Source organism: Pelmatolapia mariae, linkage group LG10_11 (genome assembly GCF_036321145.2).
Source record: "Pelmatolapia mariae isolate MD_Pm_ZW linkage group LG10_11, Pm_UMD_F_2, whole genome shotgun sequence".
In the NCBI taxonomy this organism is placed as follows: Eukaryota; Metazoa; Chordata; class Actinopteri; order Cichliformes; family Cichlidae; genus Pelmatolapia; species Pelmatolapia mariae.
The window spans coordinates 36,695,026-36,715,062 of NC_086236.1; the positions used below are offsets into that span (position 1 = coordinate 36,695,026).

Here is a 20,037-nt window from a genome sequence, read left to right on the forward strand (position 1 = left end):
GTATCCCTGCTCCGCCTGAGGCAGCCATGCATGGGAAATTGAGCTGACTGCTAAGGTGGTGTCCAGGGATAGACCAGAGGGTGTGTGGACAGACAGAGAGCAGGGTACACACTTCCTCGCACACCACACTCAACTAGAGCCCTGAATCAGAACAATTCTTTCAAACAGGCTGACATATCTGAATTAGTTCAACTGACTGTCAAAAGACAGAGAGAAAAAAAGACCTACAGAGTCACACCTGAAGGTAAACATCCAAATAATATCATAGAATAGTAGAGCAGCATACCTGTCCTTGTTAAGGTAGGTCATCACAGGCACGGGGTTGAGCATGTCCCTGCCCATGGTCCAGCTTGGTCGGTAGATGCAGTCCTCTGGTACTTTGATAGGTGGGAGACACTGACTGGGCAATGTCTTCAGCGGGGCAAACATGGAGCACCCTACAAATGGCTGACACAGCTCTGGCTTGTACACAAAAGAATAGTCCTGCAAAATGGACAGAAAATAAGGCATCACTGTGTCTGGTCCTTTGGGGGCGAGGTAGCCAAAAACAAACACATCCAAAAGATGAATCACAAGCATCCCAAACAAATCCTGCAGCAGCTTCTTTTCACATTCAGATATTACCTGATACACAGTTATTTATTGACAGTTTGCATGTTCTGTTTGGACGTGCTGCAGAAAATCAAATCAGATGCATGCACAGGCATTCATCTGTTCATCAGGACATTCAGTACTGGTGCTGGCCAGATCCCGTTTGCAATATTTGCATCAAAGTACAAACAAATATCACTAGATTACTTTGATACTGGGCCAATTACATTTTTTGTTAAAAAAGATAATTTTTCCTTATTTTCTAGCAGATGTTTTTGCACGTTTATACATAAATCACCCTACAAGAAGAGCCCTCTGAAGCGCGACAGACAAGAAATTCAAAATTCTGTGCATCACAACAAAAAAATTGCTGTTCTTGCTCTTGGTATCCAGCCGATTACATTGCAGTATGGGCCCTTGATTCCGAATCTGTTTTAAAAACCAAATCCACCAATAATCACCAGCTTTGACATCTACAGTTTCTGACAGTAAATCCTCCCTACAGAGTCAGTCAGTTGTAAGTGACACACCAACCGCTCACACCCACCTTGATCTCAGATGGCTTAGGGCTACAGAAGCTCTCCTCCACCTCAATCTTGAAGTGCCCTCCTAGAGTTGAAGGGCCTTCCACTGTTGTCATGCCCGTGCTGGGCTCCATGGTGCAGTACTCCTTGCTGCACATGTTCATAGGTGAGTATCCCATGATGTGCTGCTCCAGGGAGGGAGGCGTGGGAAACATCTGGATTAGATGATCTGAACCTAGAAGAGAAGAACAAGAGGGTAACGATGTAGGTCAGACTGAGGCTATAACGTGTCTGAAGAGGAACAAATGCAGGAGGTTTAAGGCAAACGTCTATTGCAAGACTACTGCTGTTATCACACAGCTTACACTGGGGATAAAAGTAATTATAGTTCTATATCCTATGTTTAAACTGCACTTCACAAACCATTTAGTAAGATAGTAACTACACATTTTGGAAATAGCTTCACAAAAAATGTTTCAATTTTAGCTTTAAGTGTTACTAAGCATTCTGCCAGTGTGCCTGCTGATGCATGTTTTATGTTTCTGTAATCAAATATGACAGCCATGGTGGTGTTACAGGCAGCTATAGATAGCTATGTGACTATCAAACCAATGAATGTTTAATTCCTTTAATTCCTCTAACAGGACTATCACCCTCATGTGAGGAAAAGTTTGCATTTGCATTAGGTATTCAATGCAAGACTATTTTCAGAATTCAGCTGGGCTGTTGAAACTCAGCTGTTGCAAAGGTAGATGATAGTGAAACCAGCAGCTCCTTTTTATATTTCTTGCATTTACATAAAGATAAGTCTGCAGCAGAATCCTGGTGAAGAGGTTAAATAAATAGATGGCCACAGTATGCTGAGGGAATATCCAACAACTAACTATTTTTGCTATTGTGAGATGCATCTGGGAGACAACACACAATTTAAAGTAAAGGCCACGGCCCTGGACTGTACATAAAACTAAAGACAACGGTTGATCTGAGACCAATTTTCCTCACAGTGAAATATACAGCATCTTTAAAAAGCTCTAGTGTCCCAGTGCTCCAACCAACACTAAGCAACAAAAACATATTTTGTTTTTGCCAGAAAGAAAACAGAAAATCTCGGCTGCAGCTGACCTCAGACTAACAAACCAATAACTTCCAGCAGCAGCATGTTTCTAAGCTGTCCGGTAGCGAACAGTCACACTTTTCACCACTAGGTGGCCAAATCCAGTCTGAGCAACAACTGTGTTTGAGCTGTAAAACATGAACTTCATTTAGTGGATTAAAGGATATGAGACCTTTTACCTCAGCTGAATACTAAGCATGGGGAATACTGTGTTTATGTCTCAGGTGGCTTCTGGCAAAACCTCAGAGTATAATTCTTAATTTTCAGGGGCCTCACAGGTGCGACCAATCTGATTCTACATCTGTGTTTGGAGCCTAAGGAGGCATGGCACATTAACCGGGGGGGGGGGCAAGAGAGACATCAGTGGTGGGAGACTGAGCGATACATACAGGGTACAGGATCCAAGATGGATGATTTGGATTCCTTGTTGCCAAATATCCCATCCGTTCCATTCACTGGTCGCCTGGAACCCGGCTGTAGGAGGGAGAGGGACAAAAAAGAATAAAACACACCTGATAAAGTCTGTATCTTTGAGAGTCAGTAAATATAGCTATTAATTCATTCCTGGTATTAGTCACACACAAATGACTTGTAAATATCAGAGGTACCACCGCTCTGGCACAAAAGTGAAAGACACACAATACCACACTCAAGATCTCTACTGACCGCCAGCTCATCCTCATCTGAGTTGAAGAGGTTGTCCAGGTCGTTGATGGACACCACCAGGTCCGTCTCGTGGATCAGGCTGGTGGAAGCCACGCGGTTGTGAGGCGCTGCACGCTGAGGATCTGAGCACACAAACACTGCTGTAAATACTCTCTTTCCATAAGTAGACGGCGGCTGTTTGAGAATCCACTGAAGGCAGCAACGTTGCTCTGAGCTGCGATTGTTTAGTTAGAATTCCCTGAATGGACTCAATCCACGAACAAGATTTTCTTCTTCAAAAATTCAATTAGTGAAATGCTTTCAGCATGACAAATCTGTTATATGAGATTTAAATTAAAAGTAATTGAGAATGAATGTTACTTATTTGGTAAATTAATTTCTATTGACATATTGGAAAATGTAGCTAACAGGTTTCATTCACTGTGGTGGCTCGCCAAAATCCATCTGAATACTAAAATGAAAAACGCTGGAGTTACTATGTCGGTCTTCTGAGAGCAACAGTACAACTGAGTGTGTTGAGGTGATGCTGGAAAATGGAACAGGCTGCTTACCATCTGATGGACCGGTCCCTCCATCCTCACCCTGTGAGAGAGAAAAGAGATTGGCTGCTTAGACCAACACAAACACTGAACTGTTACTGACACGCTGTTTCATAGCTTCATTAAACAATATTCTCAAATTAAATTGCACCGACATCAATGAAATTCTCACACTACTGCATGGTTACAGGCGTGTCAAATCTTTTAAGCCCAAAGCTGTGATTCAGAAAACGTACAAATAAAGTTGATGAACTACAAAAACACAAAGAGAACCGTTTCAAAAGCCACATGCTACCTTATCCAATCAATGTGCAAAATAATTCAACCTATCAATAACAAAAGTACAGTGGGAGAGAAAACTGGAGAGAGGCAGACAAACAGGGAGCGGTAGATTCTCGTGTCTGCTGAGGCAAATAAGATTTCCAGCGCAGCCCAGAGTGAAATCACGGTCCAAGGAATGGCCTGTTAGGCTCCTACACAGACATCAATATCTGGGAGGCCTGGCCTTCTGTGCCAGCGTGCTCTTGTGGGGTGTTGTGTGTACACTGTGTGCTGAGCAGTTTGAGAGGGGAACAGCAATGTTATGTCCCGGCCATTGATTTCATTCCGCTCCAGGGTTTTCTCTGAGTAACGCAGGCTTTAATCTGTCTCCCTTAGAGGCCCAATCCACGGCAGCGCACAACATCCCCACCAAGGCTGCAATCTATAGGCGACAAAGACACCTTAACCCCTTATCAATAGCATAGCCTTGGGTGGGAAGGTGTGTTAGCATCTGGCAAAAGACTCGAAAGCAGCCCAGTTTTCTTCTCCGTCTCACAAGATGAGCCGCCAGTAAGTGATTTAATAGTCTGATGAGCAGTAAATATGTCTGACTCCACAAATAAGCGTTATTAAAAATAATGACTTAATCTCACATTAAGATTTAATTTGACACAGTAAAGTTATCCTTCACAGGCAGATTCTGAAGGTTTAGATTAAATATGTGGCAGGTAGGAGGTGAAATTCATTGCAGCTACAACGATGAATGACTCTCAAGGGGAAAAAACAACAACAACAAAAACAAACTGAAAGACAACAAAATTATTAGTTTAAGAAATAACCAGTGCACGCTCACACACAGAGCATGTGGTGGATGTGCACACACAAAGTAAAGCAGACAGACGGAGGAAGAGCTCCACTGCACACAGTGCTCTTAAGAGACTCTTCACTCCACCGAGAGCTGCCTTCACCCTCACATTTCTGCACACATCGGGGGCGTGCAGCGGGGTCGTAACCAGACAGAAGAGAAGGAAAATAGTTGAGTGCGCTTTTTAAGGCTCAACGCTTCAGTGAGTCAGGTTTGTGGCACTGTGACGTCCCACTGGAGACGGGGACACACACAAACATCGAATCTCCCTTTCAAAATCGTACCAGCCAACAGGTGGCCCTTCTCTGGAACGGAAGCTAAAAGCCAAAGAGGCGGAAGCAGAGCAGAAGAATACAGCGAGGAGGGGAAGGAGGAATAGGGCAGATCAAATAGGAAAAACACAACAACTCAAAGGAAATTGGAGAGGCTAACTATCTGGTGTTCCTTTGGGCGCAAACAACAATAGTGATTCAGGAATGGTTTCCTGCTCATTTAGACTTTGGCAGTGAAAGCGGATGCATGCAGAAAGTGGTTGCCCTGTTATTTTTAGTGCAGTGTTGCTGAGGATGCGGATGGCCTATTTTCTAACTCGCCTGCTCCCGGATCTTAAAATCAGCCCTCTTGTCCCTTTTTCACCCCAGGCAACTAAGTGAAGGACGGCTTGGAATAAAGTGGTGACGCTCAAAAAGGCTTCGCACCAACACGCCTTCTTCAAACGGTTACTGCAGCTTTCTGTAATATATCCGATGGACTGCGGCTACAAGAGCGATTAAAAGCAGCCAAACCGCCTCGCACAGCTGTTTTCTAAGCAGGTAAACTAGCATTAAAACTATTCTGGGCTTCAAGGTGACAAATCCACAGATAAATCACGATAAAAGTCTCACGTGATAATCTGCCTTTGATAGGAATATCTGCTGACTCAGGTTTATAATCATTACGATGATCAGAGGAAAGCAGCTAAGCACATTTAATCCTCAAACATGCCTCGACTATTTATATTTAATGTCACTTCATGCAGTTTTTACTCCTCATTTATTTAAAAGCTGCAGTTACAAGTTGTTTAGTATAAAATGAATTTATATTAAAATCAACAAGGAATTTTTTTTTTTTGGAACAAGTCCTTTTTACATGGGATTAGTGCGACTGGGAGACTTCATGGGATTTAGAAACTACCAGCAACATTTGTGTGTTTTGCGACACTTTCACGGAGATAAGCAAAGTCTGAAATTTGGCGCTAAACAACTACAAGCTGCAGACATAATATTGTGCTAAATAAGCTGGGCCTGTGAAAAGAGTGCGCGCTACCCATCTCATCTCCCATAATCATTTACACTTTATCTGTGAATAGATCTCCAGTCTGTGCCCACCTGACTTTGTAAGTTTAAACTTTCATTTTTTCACCAGCACAGCGGCCATAAATCTCAAAGGAAAAGAGACTGATGGGAAATGTAGTGAAGACAACAACGACAAAAAAAAGAAAAAAAGGAGAAAAACACCAAAATCATAAAGATGTTCAGGACATGATCATTCCCCTCTGCATTTTTACCTTACAAACTATTAATACAACGTGCTGTCAGTGTACCTGTCCTGTGCAAACAGAGCTAAAGACACAAGAAAGTGAGTAAATGATAATAACAGGGTGCTGTGGATACCGTGCTGGTCACAGTTAGAGGTTCTATTTTAGATCTAGATTGCAACAGTTACAATTATAACTGTAAAGATTACTGTTACACAAATATACAAATAAGCAATTATGATCTAAATCAGAGAATGAAGAACATCCAATAAATGGCACATGGCAGAGCTGGGAGCTGGTTTGCAGCGTACCACTTTTTCAGTTCTGAAAATGTTGCAAAATCTATTCTGAATGCATCTAAATAAAGTAATGGACATATAGGAGAAAATGTAATAGAGAGCAGGCAGAGCTTACAGCTTACTGTCTGATGTTCTTGTCAGAAGAACAATAAGCAAAAGGGGCCATTTTTACAGCAAGGTTGGCATAATGCATCCATTACAGCACGCAGTAAAGCCAGAGTCGTATGAAAGATATCCTGCTAACAGCTGAGGAGCATTCCTCGCTCCTCCACTTGGCTGGCCTTACCTTGTGTTTCTTTCCTGGCTCCCGCTCCCCGCCTGACTTATCCTTCTTGTTGGAGAATGTGAACTTGACATCTCCTTCCTCAAAGGCGTAGGGGTCGACCTCAGGCTCGTGATCTCCATCTGTTACAGCAGCAGCAAGATGCTGGTTCCTCCTGGCTCGATACATCTGCACGCGTTCTTCGGAAACCTTGAGTGGCCATTTAGACGTAGACATCACCCTGGACAGGGGATAAAAAAACGCAGTGACTCCTAGTGTTTAATGTAAAGATCTTCATAAAGTAGCAGTCTAACTAATGATTGGGATTGTGTGTGAACAGGGTGAGAAAAGAACACTGCCCCAACTGCTCTGTTTTGGTCTGACATCATGTACCAGTGTTTTTTACTAGAGTTACAGAAATGGCAGTGACTGCAACTGGTTCTGACAGCCGTCATGCAGAAGAAGCATCCTGTTTGCTGTCAGGCAATTACATTTCTGCTGGATTTATGAAAACACGGTGGCTCTGACAGCTCACACTCTTCACTCTTTCTGACACACAGAATTATCACCTGTTGCATCGGTACCACTCATCAAAAACTCTTCTGTAGCTCGAACTCTGGCCTACGTGTTCATCATATGTAACAGCCCGGGACGACATGGAGAAGAAGGAAACCACTGGCCGCTAAACAAGAAAGGAGGGGCTCATTCTGTTTAGGCGTTATCCTTGGCCTTCCCTGCCAGCAACAACTATGTGTTTTTCTGTCCTCCTGTCATGCCTGTCCAGCTTTGATGCAAGGTGATGGTGTGCAGTGACCTGGGTCAGAGCTTAGCCAATATTCAGAGCTGTAGCTGGGGGGGGGGATTACAGCTAGGATAGGCCATCCAAGTGGCTGGCCCCACTCGGGATTGCATAACTTCCCTGATAATTCCCTCTCTGGCCACCCTGGTCTTCCTGCATCTTCACCCTGGACCCTTCATGCTGCCACTATCTGTGATACCTCACTAGCAGCTGTAGCTCAGTCAAATGCTCTCTCTAGAACCTGCCAAACTGATAACCAGCAGATAGTACTTTTATCAGCTCCACCTCTATTACAATAGCAGTGTTTTATCTTTATCCAACTCCATCATTACTCTCTCCCTCATTGCTCTCTTGTGTTTGTGTGTAGGAATCAATGAGTAGTGCTAGCCCTGCATATTGGTGATGTATGAAGTCAAAAGGTCACAAAGCAGGAGATTAACATGCTGTGTGTAGCTAAGCGTTACACTGAACAGGAGGAATAGGAGGGGCAGCAATCTGAGAGAGCAAGGGTGAGGAAAGAGGAGGCAGATGTGTTATTATTTTTTTAAACTATTTTTTTCTGGGCTGTTGAAAGTGCTTCAAAGCGGCTCACTGGCACCTCATACAAAGTAGGAAAGCTGGGATAGCTGGCTTTCCCAAACAGAGGCCACTGAACGGTGACAGTGACTGAAATGTAATTGCCACTCACTCTGTGACCGACACCAGGTTGTCTTGTGATGCGGCCGCCTCCTCTCTCAACTTGTCTCCAGGCAGCAGTGGCGTGGGCAGCTCGGCTTCTTTCCTTCGGGGTAAGTTGAATAACCTCCATGGTGCGTGGGAGCTGTCGTCCTCCAGGTTGATCGCTGCACCCACATACACGGTAGGCTCAGGAGGCTCGGAGTAGGCTGAGCTTCCGGGGTGGGGGTTGGGTTGATGGGATTGGAAGTGCTGATTCAGAGCCTCTGGCCCTCCTTGCTCCTCGCTGCTGCCCTTCACCCCGACCAGGCAAGCTTCCGGCTGCGGCTGGTAAAAGTGTTGGCTATTGGGGGTCGAAGGGTTCTTCATGCCCTCCCCTGACTCCTCACTGCGTTCACAGGGGTGGGGACTAAGTGGTGGGGGCTGAGGGGAGTTGGCCTGTTCTGATGGCCCAGTGCTAACGCCCCCACTGTGGAGCTGGGGGGCTTTTTGGATGGCAGATACATCTGCAGAGCGAATACTAGGAAATCTTGCTCCATCCTGACTCCTCAGGGCCAACCGTTGTCCAGCTGTTGCCTCTGTGTCTATGGCTGCTTCGTCGCTGGCCAGGCTGCGATGATGGAAGGGTGTCTGGGGTCTTTTCTGCTGCTTGTCACCCTTCTCTGGCTTCTCTCCTCCAGTTTTGTGCTTGGTCGGAGGTTGGGATGGCTGGCCAGCTGACTGAGGCTGGCCCGTGTTATTGGCTGTTCGTTGCTTCACTAATTTGTATCTGCAGGAGAGCAAAAACAGGGAAATGCAGTGAGACCGTGACGTACTGATGACAAGGAGCAAAACACTCGCACATACAGAGAGTCTTTTACGAGAAGTTGTGCAGCTCATGTGAAACTTCCTTTTAAGCCGTCGCATCTGTTGCTCTTATAAAACATCAATTAGCCCAATTATGCTCACGAGCAACAAGGCAGCACCGCCCCCCAAATTTATCCCAACACAATTAGCAGAGAACACTTCACGGATCAGCTCCAGAGTAAAGCTGTAACAGCTAAACCACAAAGGCTAATGCATAGTCATACATTTTTTAATTATTCACAGTCAAACTGATGACATGAAAAAAATAATCATCTTCTAAAACATCAATATTGTATTTTCCTCAGACAGCCAAACAGAAATTAATGAAGCACATTCACAGAGTGCTGTCAGAAGAAAAGAAACAATATATCAAGTAATGCTGATACACACCAAGGATTCACCAGGGCCATGACCTGCTAGAACACCCACCTCTCCCGTACCTCACCTTGCTATCACCTGGCTCCTACATCCCATCAGACACGTTTCAAAGAAAAATAGTCTGAGGTCATCTCCTTTTACCCTCTGTTTTGACGGCTCAGCACTCACGCTGCAAGCAACACTTACACATCAGTGTCCCTCTTTAATAAGCAGGCTTTGTGTGTGACCTCACATTCAGCTGTCAACATAAACAGACACGTATGGCTTCCATCTACAAAACAAAGCTAATGGACAGTAAAACTGGCAACGCAGAGCTTCCCATTTATGTGTTGCCAAAGAGTTGGGTGCTTTCCAACAAATTAACATGCTCCAGCTGACTGGCCCAATTCACTCTGCTCATCTGCAGTCCAAGGTGCACGAGCCCGGTGCAGAGGATTCCCCAAACACGCACACAGATCCACTTTAGATAGCGCTTTATTATCAACCACAAAGCAGAAATTTCTTTCAGTTGGTTTGGACTTCTGACAAAACCAGTCAAGCATCCAGGCATATAGTATACTGGTTAGATGTGCAGACTGGAGTGGTCAGGCTTGTGTTTCAGCGGATTAAACAGCTGCCTGTATCTGCAGTTTGTCAGGAGGCAGAGAAGATGATGACCGTGGGACGCAGACATAGCAGCATGCTGTTTATGATGATCTAAAAACTGTCATTAAATAAAATGTGATAGACAAGAATGTCTATATATTAATCAGAGAGGACAAATATTAACCATCTGCAGGCATAAGCAAACAAAGAATAGCATTTACAAGGTGTTAGATTACTGTATGCAAAATGATATTAATGCATATGATGGGTGTGTTATTTTATCCTAAATAAATACAGAGGAGGTTGTTTAGTGAGGACTTTATAAGGACAGCTGGGCTGATTCAGACCAATAAAACACCAGGGGCATTTAAACAAACACATGATCTGAGCTTATTTGTTCACATTAACAACATGCATTCCTTTTACCACCCTCAACAGCTACATCAGAAGTCAACTATTCGTTCCGCCTGAAATCACTCCAGTGAGTGCGGGAATAAAAATGTCCGACTTACAGGAACACACAAGCCAGCAGAAGTTTCAGCCCCGCCACGGATGTCGCTTACACAAAATAGTGATAAATTGAAAAATGTGAAGAATAATATGCTTGTCAAAGTCTAGACGCAGATATAACTTGCAGATATTTTGCTGACTACGGCCCTCTGCACCGGTGTTCAAAGCCCTGTGGACTCCATGTAACCTCTTTGAAATGTCTTTGAGCGCACACGTATGAGCAATACCTGTGTGTACTGCACATTGACTGACCTCGAACAGCTGCAGTACGACCTCTGTGAAGACTCCACAAAATCCCAGGTTCCCACTTTCTCACTTGGCTCCTCCTCGCAGGTACCGTTGGTTGCAGCTGGAAACTTTCGCCTAGGGAGTTCAAATAAATAAATAAAAAGTCGAAACGAAATTCTATTGAGACTTTTCAATTTCCCCAATTCTTTCAAGCAGCATTTATGTGAACAGCCCCATCCACTTTTGATAATATTTTTCTTTCACATACAGTAGCGATTGGTAAAAGCTTTGAGCCAAGGCTGATTTTATCACCCTCCTTGGAGTGGTAATGGTTTGGCTGACAAGCTGACAGCTAACTATAGCCAACGTTTTGTGCTTGGTCAAGGGGCAATAGATCCCAAGGTGCACCCAACGTGTCAGAGTCACTGCTGTAGAATAATAAAAACAACCCAAGGCCTAAAACTTTAAGCTATTAATTGACTACCAACAATTATATCTGTCCAGTTTTCTTCAGAACTCAGAGTTTATATCAATAATAAAAAGCAGACAAAACAGAAATGTAGCAGAATAATACATCTATGTCTGTGCAAGTAATATGGTTATTTATGATATTTATAATTAATATAAAATAAGCAATAATCAGATCTTCAGTTTTATCTACATTTTATATACATATATAAACACAACTCGCAGTAATACACACTCAGTATTTCTGTACAGAGGTAACTGCTCCTCTTATCCTGCCAGAGGTTTCTTCCTGTTCATTACATATATTGAAATAATATATGTTTTTAACCAGGAATAATCAGTGACCATGTTTGTACCAGTTAATGCACTGGTCTAGATTGATTTTGCTAAAGCATATAGTTAGGGCTGGATCAGGTGACCCTGAATCCTTAGTTATGCTGCAATAGGTGTAGGCTGCTGGGGGATTCCCATGATGCACTGGGTGTTTCTTCTTCACTCACTATGTGTTAATAGACCTCTCTGCACTGAATCATCCTTGTTATTAATCTCTGTCTGTCTTCCACAGCATGTCTTTATCCTGTCTTCCTTCTCTCACCCCAACCGGTCGCAGCAGATGGCCCCGCCCCTCCCTGAGCCTGGTTCTGCCGGAGGTTTCTTCCTGTTAAAAGGGAGTTTTTCCTTCCCACTGTCGCCAAAGTGCTTGCTCATAGGGGGTCATATGATGGTTGGGTTTTTCTCTGTATGTATTATTGTAGGGTCTACCTTACATTATAAAGTGCCTTTGGTGCTGTGTAAATAAAATTAAATTGAATTTACTGTCAAATATTTTCCCATAATCATACGGTGAAGACAATCAAGTCTGATTGAGAGCAAACCCAATGTAACCGATAGGTGATGCATCCATTACGGCATACCTTCTGGCAGTTTTTATGTTTAAGCACTCTGCACAATGTCACACGTACTTGTTCTGGGCTCGGTTGATATTGCACTCTTGCCAGACACGCTCCACCATCTGACTGGCTAGCCGGCGTGGAATCTTTCCTCCGTGGTGACTTGTTCTGTCCACGCTAAACGCATCAGATGATGAAGGCATCTTAACCCACTTCTGAGCCGAGTGAGAGTCCACTGGGGAAGGAAAGAGGAAGGTTAACAGACCATTTGACAAAAGATGACAAATTCTTCCAGTCATGTTAAGAGAAATCCTCAACTTAGGACTCAGCAGGAGTCTTATGTCTTTACCTGTCTGCGCCTCTTCGGGTGATGTGGGAGGGGTGAGTGTCACCAAAGACATGGCGGGCTCTCGCTGGGAAGCAGGCACTTGGTGGCCACCAGAGTAGACGGCAGTGCAGTGGGAGGACCCCACAGGGGTCACAACAGGGATGTCTGACTGGGGTACCAGCACCAGGCAGGCTGGGTACACCATACGCACACCACCTGAACGAAAACATGCAAAAAGTTCAGGATCACAAATCAGTCAAACTAAACTAGAAACTCTACATGTGAAAAAGGTATTCTTAAAATTGTGGATTCAAATAAAAGAAATACTGACCAACAAGGACCTCAACAGAGGCCAGAGATTCATCCTCCCAGTCCATGTCCTCTACTTTGTCCTCTGACACATTCTCCTTGGCACTGGGACTGATGGGATAGAACTGGTTCCACTCCTCAATCAGCTTCTGGGTAGGTGGGTCTGACATCTTAAAGGACTGGCCAGTCAGTGTTCCATTTAGACCAAATGGACTCAGGATCACTAAAAAGGGGGAGGAAGGAAAAGCAGCAAGAAGGAAAGAGTCAGCATAACTTTGGGAATCTTCCATTCTGCATCTGCATCACATCTTCCACAACTACATTTAAAAACTAGTTCCTGTTTTCCCATTACATCCTGGTCCTTAATCCTCGTCCCTTTTTTCTCTAAATCCATACCACTTGCGATTCCTTTCTTGTCTGTTCTTATTGTCGCTCAATTCTTCCCATCATTCATCTCGTCTTTCTTTGTACATGTGTTTTCCTTTCATTGTCATTCTGCCATCTCTGGACGAATCAGGAGCGCTCTGACCTTTCCAGACGCCAATTATTGAGAAGCAGCAGCCTCTCAGAGCCCATAAACAGAGGCTTATAAAAGGGGCCAGTCCTTGGCAAACACACTTGACCTCACAGACATATGAGAGTGGCAGAGAGAGCCCATCAGTCAGCTTACAGAACAGACCAACATCCATCAGCCAAATGCAGATAGCGCCATAAACTAACATGCATAATGCATACGTATGAGCACAGAAACCAACTGGAAACATGCATATACACACACACACACACACCCATCATCTTGCTATGCATCCATTCTCCTTTCTCTTTGTCTATTATGCATTGAAATGTGGAAAGGGGGGTATAATGGTTCTACGAACAGACTGGCTTGGTGGGTGTGTGAGTGAGCATTTGTTAATGTCCCTCTCTGCTCTGCCTTCCTAGTATGTCATTACTAGACTCGATGGCCTCTGTCCCCAGGTATTGATTGAGCGGCTGGACCGCAGAACAGCTTTCATGATAGGAAAATGGCAGGAGACAATGGAAAAAAAGGAGAGGGTAGAAAAAGAAAGCCTGTGTGCACAAATAGTCTTTCCAGGAAAGAGCCTGGCACTTTGAGCATGTGCCGATAAAGTCCCATTTATGTTCAGTAGGTTATTGGAAGCAGCCATTTAACACATTTCTATTAAGCAATTTTTAAAAACCTATATGTTAGCTTTTAATTGCAGGATCGAAGTGACCCACCTGAGTAAACGCACGAGGGGCAAAAAATGATCGAGGAGGTTAAAAAGAAGTTACAATGAATCATTAACGTCAGTTCTTTGCATCAAAAGCTTTCAACTGTGGACTTATCATGAAGGAGCAACAGGAAACAACGACAATCACATTATGTGGCAGGTTTGGTTGCAAGTGGATCCCTTTTAAATACCGCGGGGAGAAACGGAAAAGGCTCAGGAGCAACCACAGAGGGCAGCAGGCTGCACACCTAACTTCTGAACAAGATAAACAGCTGCTTCCTGTTTCAGTGAAACTTGAAGTCACACCCTGATTATCCTCACTTTTGACTGGCAATCCAAGTTTGTTTTTGGTACAGCTTTAAACAGATTCACTTGCTGCTCTTCTCTTGTGCTTCTGATAAAGTCGGGGCTCAAGGAATTCTGCAGCATTTAACCGCACTTGCTTTTACAAGCTAACCATGCCCGTTATCAAACTGACCAGGGCTGAAATCTTAAGGATTACAACTTTAAACGACACGGTTTGGACACAAAGGGAAAAAAAAGTGACAAACAGATCCGACACTTCGGGATATTTCAAGGACGCCGCTGGCAGGTGGCAGTGGAAGATAAGTAGCACTGCAGCAGATTGGAAGCAATGTTGAGCTTCACCAGGCAAAGTCAGGTGACTTGGAGGAATAATGTTATTTTGTTTTTTTGCTGTCAAATGAACCTCAGAGCATTTTAAAAAAAAAAAGAAAGAAATTATGAAAACGTGTCGTCTAGACGCGAGCCCTGAACGCCCCTCGGCGTACTGTTTCGCTTCAGCCTACAGAACGCACTACCTCAGCGAAAACAACCCAACAGAGAGAAGAACAAAAGGTTATTTACGTTGAGATGCACGACAACATCCAGCTATGGACGATCACATTAACCTTGATTAAATTCAGCCCTGCTCCTTTTCCCTTTCGTTTCTGCATTTCTTGCTGTGCACACACGCGCTCGTAAGACCTCGGGCCAATTGTGGAGGAGAGATCAAATTCAGCACAATTATGGAAATGGTTTACCCCCCTCCCCCCGATCGCCACCGCACCTCATCCTCCCCTCTCTCGAGCTACCCCTCCTGCCCCTCTCTCTGGCTGTGAGTCCATCTCTGGTTCCCTGAAGACATGTCAAATGTGCTCAGATCAGTGTAATGGGCTGAGAGTTCATTACATTCACTCTGCGCCCTTTTATGAGGTCACATCCTGGAGAGGTCTGCCCGCCAGAGCGCTCTGCCGCGCAGTAAACCAAGCTGGCAGAGGTGAGTGGGGGGGCGGGGGGTGGATGGATGAAGGGGGATGGAAGTCAGGCCTTTCTCGGTGCTATGCTTGGTTAGCCAGGAGGATACACACTGCGGCGGTGAAAACGCACACCTGCACACAGACACACACGCTCTCACAGTAGAGACAGGTGTACGCATCAGTTTCACATAGCTGGGGTGCATGAGGGTGTTTCCAATGCTACAAAAATGAATGCATCATTCTAATAAATTGCTCCTGTGGATCACTTGTATGAGAGTACTCAGCAGCATTATCACTCAGTGAAAAGAGAAGAGGTGTCAGTGTGCATCTCTGAAAATCTTGAGCCCTCAATTACCTGACCAGGATGGAAAATAGCAATATCTCGCCGATTTAAGTATTTAAAGACTAACAAAACAGCCGTAAGTTACTCTTAGCTGGTGAGCAATATAATCCTTCTAAATAACTGGCAAACCCCATAAACATCACCATACGTATCTGCATGCTAAATTCTGATAGTCTTTTTATTTTTATCTAAAGTACTAGTCTTTAACTGAGAGGTATTATCACCTCCCTTCAGGAGGTCTCTAGAGACAGTAAAGGGGCCGTCTGTACAGGAATTACTGTGGTGAATGGAGGAAGTGATCACTATTATTACTCTGGAGGGGGCGTACAGAGAAAAAGAGGACAGCTGGATCACATCTATCCAACCATAAATGAGAAAGGTAAAGGCGGCAAAAATGTCTCACCCAACTGGGTTTTTTTGTTTTTTTATTGGTGCACAAAGATTAAATAAAAATAAGCCTCGTGAGGGCTCGTTTGTCAAATTTCCACAAAACATTAATTTTAGCTATGCATGATTTTAATTTCTGCATCATCTCTGTGCAGGGGGACACGTTACATCACAGCCGAGCGCATTCGTGCGGTCCAACGCTGCTGAGGGAACACTCGAGGCAAGTCAGCAAAGTATGCAAATGAAAGAGCCGAGTGCAGCTAGATAATGACACGACACTCATACCTCTCCACTAATAGAAGAATCAACAGGATGGGTGTGTGATAACAGTTTTACATCTAATGACCGTATTCATAAAGCAATCCGTTTTCTTCCTACGAGTATGAAACTATGTATATTAAAGTCGTTACACTAACATTTGGATGGGGTGGGACTTTTCTTTAAGCTGGCTGCGAGCCAAAGAGTAATGAAAGACAGCACGACAGAAGATTACATATGATTTATCTTACAAACAGCACCGAACACAGAGACTGCTGATCTATTTCATTCAGAAAAAAATATATAGGTCTACACTTTGTTGACCATATAACCTTTAGTATTTGTATTAAAATCCATTTATGCGTGTTCAACAGTCTAAAGTAACTGTAAGATCAAAGTTGCCACTCTGCATGAGTGACCTGTTACTTTGAATCCAAAGAAGAAAATAAATTTGACCGTAACAACGGTTAAAGAGGCCGTGGGGTTGAACAGCTTTGGGCTCTGGACTTTTAAACAGGCAGAAACTTTAAATGTGATTTTATTTACAGCTCTGACATTTTTCTCACACTGAATAATTCATCAACTTAAGAAAAAAAGGCAGGTTAATTCTAAACTTTGTGGTTTGTGTCCTCAGCAGCAGACACGTTGTAATGATTTGTATAATCTAGTTCAGAAAAACTTACAATGGCAAGCAGCAGAGTAAAAATAAGGCTTTTGTTTTAAGAGCAAAATCCAGAGAATCCACAGTTTTGTTTTTTAAGTCTTAAGTAATAAAGTCCTGCAGCCGATACAGAGCAACCACGATATTTATTTTCCTTCATTTGTTTGGGATCATTCTGTACTATTTGGTATATTTTTTACTGGATTACAATGTAGTTTTATGCACAAAATTAAAGATACAAAAAAGCATCTCTGTGCAAACAACAAGCAACAACCCTCATAAAAATTATTTTACTGCCATTTGAAAAAATACAGATATGTGAGGGTGAGGTCTGGCAGATCAAATCAACCTGACACATTATTAGGGATCCCCCCCCACACACACTTCTTGTTTGTGTTTGTTTTTTGCCAGTCACCAGACTTTGGGGAAACTTCGTGTGCAGCAGATCTTCATTCATAAGGTCAAGTTGAAATTATGAGGTGACACCAAAGTCTTTCTAGAATGAAGTCTTGCTACTCTACAGACACTTTAGTAATACCTCTGGACAAATGCTTGGACAGTTAAGTCTTTATCTAATTTAATGAGAAGACAGTTTAAATATTCATTTCAATAGTTGTGAAGATATAAATTGTTTATATTGCACTAGTTTAATCTGCTCAAGAAAAATGTAAAAAGAGACTGCTGAACTAATTCACATATCTATGCCTGCACTATGATAACAAGTAGGAGAGACATGCCCATCACCACGCAGCTGAAACCATTATAAACCAAATTCAACAACATGACGATGTGACTTGATGTTATGTCACATGTTTGCCTTTGAGCATGTCACTGAAGGCTGGGTAACACACAGCAGTTACCCACCTTGGAAGGGACTGGATGCCTGCTGAGCCAGAGTAAGGTGCTCCTCTGTGAGATGGTAGACAGGCTGGTGCTGGTTGATCTCCACGCTGGTGCACACATTGCTCTCGCCATGTAAGAAGAAGGTGAAGGCGCAGGACAAGTGCTCACTGTGAGGAAGAAGAGGGGGGTGAGAAAGAGAGTGAGATGAGTCATTTGGGATTACACTACTTTCAAATGCACCTTTGAAAAGACTTCCAGTGAATAACTCCAGCAGACTTTGGAGTAGAATAAAGAAAAAGAAAAGAAAAAAGGATGAGCGGATCACATAGTCTAGTTCAAGTTCTTATTCACAAAGACAGAAACAGAGGAGATGGCAGGGAGAGGAAAGGTAGAGAGAGAAAAAATGATTATAGAAACCTGTGTGGGTTTTTCCCTTTTGTGTGTGTGTGTCAGATATAATGGAATCTCACGTCTCACCTATATCCTGCTTCAACATGACAGAGACTTTGGATAGAAAGAAAAAAAAATGATTCCAGAGATAGACACAAGGGAGTAAAGGAGGAGAAGCTACTTATCTGATTCAAAGATGCCTCCTATGCCTCTATTAAATTGCTCCGATAGCCTGCGCGACTTTTTTTTTTTATTCCGATAACAGAGTGGATGATAAAGAAAGGTTTCCAGAGTTCAATCCTAATCCTTTCAATCGATGACACACGAGTGGGTATTTAAAGACTTCAATAGCATGTGCAGAGACCGGGATGCAAGTCAGTCTGCACAGCAATGCTTACAGGTGGTTTGGAGTTCAAGTGTGCTTCTGTACATCTCATCTAGAGTAAAACAAAAAGGCGAGCCACGACTACTTCTGGCATTGTGGCCAAAATGCTTAACTGCAAAACAGTACCTTTTCTCTCACACACACACACACACACACACACACACACACACACACACACACACACACACACACACACACACACACACACACACACACACACGCGCTCTTGTGCTCACAACAAAGCCTGCCTGTGCCAGTCTGACCTCAGCAGCAACAAACAACAAAAAACAACTTAAAGAAGTAAAGCAAGGACGGGGCAGACTGAGGGAGAAGGGACCGGGGGGAAAATGCACAGCATTGTCGGCAGGCTTTCCTCTCTCTGACGTGTACATGTGTACACACACGCACGCACACATGCAGTTAGTGCAAGAGGCAACGTGTGTGGCGAATGACCAAATGGGTAAGGACGAAGTGAATTTGGAAGTGGATCAGAGAGGGTTGCCTCCTCTGAGGATTTGGTTAAGCAAATATCAGTCTTCTCTACCCGTCTCTCCGGCACTCTGATACACCTACTGTGCAGAGGATTAAAGGAAAGGAGCAGAGGAGCAGAGCGAGGCAGATCGACATGGGGAAAAAAAGACCTTCCACAGTCTTGTGAAAGGAAAACAAATTGCCTTGATAAAGTTCTCCTAAGGTCTGAGCAGCCTGAGCAAGTGAGCGTTATTGCAGATGGCAATCAAATTCCACACATCAAGTGGGCATTCTCCATTGTTATGAGGTTTTTAGAGCACGATTGCTTCTTTGTCTTTAATGAGCCACACATAATTGTTTGTACTAAGAGATGTCGTAATCCCAAAGGTCAGTGCCTGGGCCGAACTTGGCACGTCTGATGGATCAGGTTTGGCTAGAATAAAGTTAATCAAAGTCCAATTTCTTTCTTGTCCGCTAATGCAATCTGTGACCTCAGCCTCTGTCTTTTCAGCCACGATTCTACACTGCAGATCTCCCCTGCATATGCAACTCAATTACTGAGTGATTTAACAAAAAGCAACAAAAAAAAAAAAGAAAAAAAAAAGCAAGAAGACAAATTGTTTCAAGTGATCGCTCCTGTGGTTACAACGACAAACATGAGAGATCATATCAGTCGTTATTATCATTAAATCAATAAGCAACTGTAATCCAGGAAATATGACTTTTGACACTTCCTCTCAGTGTCGATTTTGGGTACCCCCCCCCTTTTTTTTTTAACCCCCAAACACTTTAAAAAAGAAACAACAAAGTCACATGTGCAATAGTCACACATCATAGTGCAGCTGTCCTGTACCTGTGGCATTCATTTGCAATGGAACACCCTGAACCAACACCCTCTGTGCAATCACAAAATGACGGCTTTTGCAACTCCAGTCTTTGAACATTTTCCTAATCGTATCTAAATGTGGTTCTCGTGCACTGTTGATTCACGTACATGTGTTTTACAGTTATTTTACAGTAAAAATCTGAATGACTAAAGCTAAAGAACCACCACAGACCTTGTCTGTACCTACATGTAAATAATAACAAATCACATTTATTGCCATTAAGTTGGCAAGGAGACATTTCTTAACTAACTGATGCAAGGAGACATCT

General features: G+C 43.5%; 1 protein-coding gene across 1 annotated transcript in view; it reads right to left on the bottom strand.

Annotated features, from left to right (window-relative positions):
- med13a (mediator complex subunit 13a) overlaps nucleotides 1-20,037 on the bottom strand; it is a 66,539-nt gene that overhangs the window by 13,612 nt on the left and 32,890 nt on the right. Inside the window, exons 4-15 of the mRNA XM_063485080.1 lie at nucleotides 17,658-17,803; nucleotides 12,676-12,876; nucleotides 12,366-12,560; nucleotides 12,089-12,251; nucleotides 10,683-10,793; nucleotides 8,125-8,880; nucleotides 6,662-6,878; nucleotides 3,447-3,477; nucleotides 2,896-3,017; nucleotides 2,619-2,703; nucleotides 1,139-1,350; nucleotides 287-483 (exon numbers count right to left, since the gene is read on the bottom strand). Coding sequence (XP_063341150.1) covers nucleotides 287-483; nucleotides 1,139-1,350; nucleotides 2,619-2,703; nucleotides 2,896-3,017; nucleotides 3,447-3,477; nucleotides 6,662-6,878; nucleotides 8,125-8,880; nucleotides 10,683-10,793; nucleotides 12,089-12,251; nucleotides 12,366-12,560; nucleotides 12,676-12,876; nucleotides 17,658-17,803 — 2,436 coding nt within the window. The remainder of the gene's footprint in view (nucleotides 1-286; nucleotides 484-1,138; nucleotides 1,351-2,618; nucleotides 2,704-2,895; nucleotides 3,018-3,446; nucleotides 3,478-6,661; nucleotides 6,879-8,124; nucleotides 8,881-10,682; nucleotides 10,794-12,088; nucleotides 12,252-12,365; nucleotides 12,561-12,675; nucleotides 12,877-17,657; nucleotides 17,804-20,037) is intronic.